A 3,655-nucleotide genomic window follows, 5' to 3' on the forward strand; every position below is an offset into this window, starting at 1 on the left:
TGACACATTAATTAAAGAAAAGTATTAATTTAATTTGTTTTGTAGAGGTCATGCAATTGACACTCTCAAGTAAAAAGGAAAATACAACAGCAACAAATATAACTGTAATATGATGAAAATAAAATAAAATTACATATTCTCAGGTTTCTCAAAATATACAGTTGATAGTGGAATCACTGTTTATTTTCTCGTTTAAATTGAAATCAATTTTAAGACAGATTCTCATGCATAGGGAGAAATAAGATAGCATAATAGTCATAATGCAATGTTGCACAGGAAATAATAACATGAAAATCAATCTAAAAGAAATGATAAAAAGTCAAGTGTGTATTTTAATATTTTCTTCCTCTTGTCCGAAGAGAAGTGTAACCATTTGTGTGTAGTTCCCTCTACAGTCCATTAAGAGGGTTGTTTAACTCAATTCACTGTGACACAACCAGGGCTGTAAACTAACGGTCGCCACTCGCCAAATGCGACTAAAATATTCCCCTGGCGACTTAATTTTGGAGGGCTACATGCCATGGGGCAGGTAAGTGTTTGTCACAATATAGCAAAACATTGCTGCGATAAAATGCCTAGACATTTTTGGAGGTGCACGTTGACGGACGCAGAGGCTCTGTGTCGGGGGTTCACGTCGACGCAGAGGCTCTGCGTCGTGACGGCGTCGACTTGACGCAGTAGTATAAATCAGCCTCCACGCGTCACAACCAGCCCGCGCAGTGTTGTTCCGGCGCAGCAATGTGGAGGCACATACCCGGTGTGAGTGACCCAAAAAGAAAGAGTATAGAGGAGAAAGCAGCGCACCAATTAATTTGTGGTTGGCAATAAAACGATGAAACTCGAGACCATCCGAGAGCACGAAGGAAGAAAAATGTCACGCTGTTTGCAAATCAGTGTCTCGGGCTCAGTCCGAGCATCTCTTCACTCATCCTGCCGTGACTGCTCTGACGTCTTTATCAGAAGAGACCAAAGATCATGCACTGATCCACTTTGTTCTGTTCTATTTTTTTTTTAATTTTCCTTGAATTTTGTTATTATCATTTGTTATCAGAACAGGAGGTTAACTGGTACTGGCACTGCCCATGTTCGCAATGTTTTGAATATTCAAAATATTAAAAATGTATTTTGAATAATATTTTGGTCTCTTTCCTAATATATATATCGCTATATAATACTGTTATCTCAATGAAAAGTACTGAAACAGATGTATATGTAACAAAAAGAGGCAATTTATTACTTGGCCGGTAAAAAATTTACTTGGCCGGTAGATTTTTTCATCTACCGGTCCCCTTGGCAGGTGAGCCAAAAAGTTAGTTTACAGCCCTGGACACAACCGTTGGGTATTTGTGCAGCTGTCTAAGTCACCTGTATCACTGTGTTGACTCACAGCACAAAAATACACCCCACTGTCTTCAGGCAGCAGCTTCTCCACAGTCAAAGATCCAGTCTCAGCATTGCTCTTCTGTGCTGGGAATCTGTCCTGATTGAAGCCTTTTTCATATTCATGAGCACTGTATGCAGTTGTGAAAACTATTTGCTTTATTCCCTCCCCTGGCAGCTGTCTGTACCAGTACATCTCTCGATATGTACTGCCCTTATTGTGACTGCAGTTCATTGTGGCAGACTGACCCTCATCCCCCAATAGCAGAGGAGTCTGTGTGACATCACTCCCATCAGTGAGACCTGTAGGGGAAAATGTGACTCAGTTTAGTCATGTAGACAAATGATCATAATTAAATCATTAATATTTTATTACTACTAATTCATATCTGCTACAAGAAAAGACAAAGTGACATTTTCTCCCCTCAGTCCTCAGAGTCATAATGTACAGTACCTACGACACAGAGCAGAGCTGCAGAGAGTTTGATCAGACCAGCTGTGATCATCATTCTGCTCTGAAGAAAATGAACTTGGATGTGAGCCACTGTCAGTCTATGTGAGGGGAGGTGTGACGTAACAACAGAGATATGAAGGGTTGAATATGGGAGTGTCACTAATGTATGATGATCTGTGATTGTGCTCAAGGTCCCCCTACTGTACAGGAGTATCTGGGGTTTTTGTTCAGCTTTCACATGTGTCTGTATCACTGTGTTGACTCACAGCGCAGAAATACAAGCCTTGATCTCCTGGCTCCAGATTCTCCACTGTGAATGTCCCGCTCTCAGCATCAGGTTTAGTGGCTGAGAATTTCTTTTTGTCGAAATCTCCAAAGTCGTGATCTGGTTTAGCTGTTGTTGTGAACACAATTAGTTTGATATTTTCTCCAGGTAGCTGTCTGTACCAGTACATCTGGAAGTAGTCAAAACCCTTTGTGTGGTTGCAGTGTATTGTTGCATTGTCACCCTTGTTTTTCCACAGTATGGGGGTCTGGTTGACATCACTCCCATCAATAAAACCTGTTTACAACAGCAAATAAAAGTAATGAATATTTCAATTCTCACACCATTTTTAAACTGTTCACATCTGCTGGCAACCCTTAAAAAAGAGTTCACAAAATTCTTTGAAAAATTAATAATTTAATGCCAATGACAAATAAATAAAAGGTTTGTTGTTTTTAAATGTGTGAATAGTAATACACAACAGTGGAACATGTCTCATTGTATTAAAACAAATTTAACCAACCCTAGATGTTTACCTTTGTTCCAGAGCAGAACTGGTAACAAGCTGAGCAGAACATGTTGGATGTTCATGTTCTAAAGATCCAAGTTTCCTACTGTACCTGACTGTCAGTGTAGTTACAGAGATATGAAGAGTTGCAGGTGGGAGTGTCTTGTACTGTGTGATGTTCTCTGATCTTGTTGTTGTCTATTAAAATCCACACAAGGACTCAAAGTGTGACTTGGAGTGTTTGTGGTACTCGAGGTTCCCATATAGTACGTTACATATTTGGTAACAGTTGTTAAAAATGCTCTGGGGTTTTGTTCAGCTTTCACATGTGTCTGTATCACTTTGTTGACTCACAGCACAGAAATACAAGCCTTAATCTCCTGGCTCCAGGTTCTTCACTGTGAATGTCCCACTGTGAGCGTCAGGTTTGGTGGCTAAGAATTTCTCTTTCCTGAAATCTCAGAAGTTGTGATCTTTTTTAGCTTTTGTTGTGAACACAATTAGTTTCATGGTTTCTCCTGGCAGCTGTCTGTACCAGTACATCTGGTAGTAAAAATCACCCTTGGTGTAGTTGAAGTGCATTGTTGCATTGTCACCCTTGTTTTTCCACAGGATGGGGGTCTGCGTGACATCACTCCCACCAGTTAGACCTATGTGTGTACATAACAACAAAAATTTCCGCTAGAGAACATTTTATCTTTGCAGTTTTTGCTGTGTAGCAGCTGTCTGTACCAGTACATCTGGTAGTAGCCATCACCCTTGGTGTGGCTGCATTCCACTGTTGCATTGTCACCCTTGTCTTTCCACAGTATGGGGGTCTGGGTGACATCACTCCCATCAATAATCCCTATATGTTTAACAATAAAGGATAACATAATAAAATAATAGTGCTAGATTATGAAATCCCATTCAATTCTAATGGCAGCAAAAACATGAGAACAGTCCACAGTTGATCTTATTGGTAATTACCTGCGGTCCACAGCAAACAGACGGACCACCTGAGGAGGCCTTGTATAATGATAATATCCATGTTCTGACAGAAACTTAG

At 40.2% G+C, this 3,655-nt stretch overlaps 1 gene segment (V, D, J or C); it reads right to left on the reverse strand.

Annotated features, from left to right (window-relative positions):
* Positions 1–2,061: 2,061 nt before the first annotated feature.
* On the reverse strand, positions 2,062–2,763 carry LOC130180342 (T cell receptor beta variable 29-1-like). The segment is given in 2 exon segments: positions 2,062–2,396; positions 2,636–2,763. Coding segments are annotated over 2 exon segments (390 nt in total).
* Positions 2,764–3,655: the final 892 nt, after the last annotated feature.

Source organism: Seriola aureovittata, chromosome 13 (assembly GCF_021018895.1).
Source record: "Seriola aureovittata isolate HTS-2021-v1 ecotype China chromosome 13, ASM2101889v1, whole genome shotgun sequence".
Taxonomy (NCBI): domain Eukaryota; kingdom Metazoa; phylum Chordata; class Actinopteri; order Carangiformes; family Carangidae; genus Seriola; species Seriola aureovittata.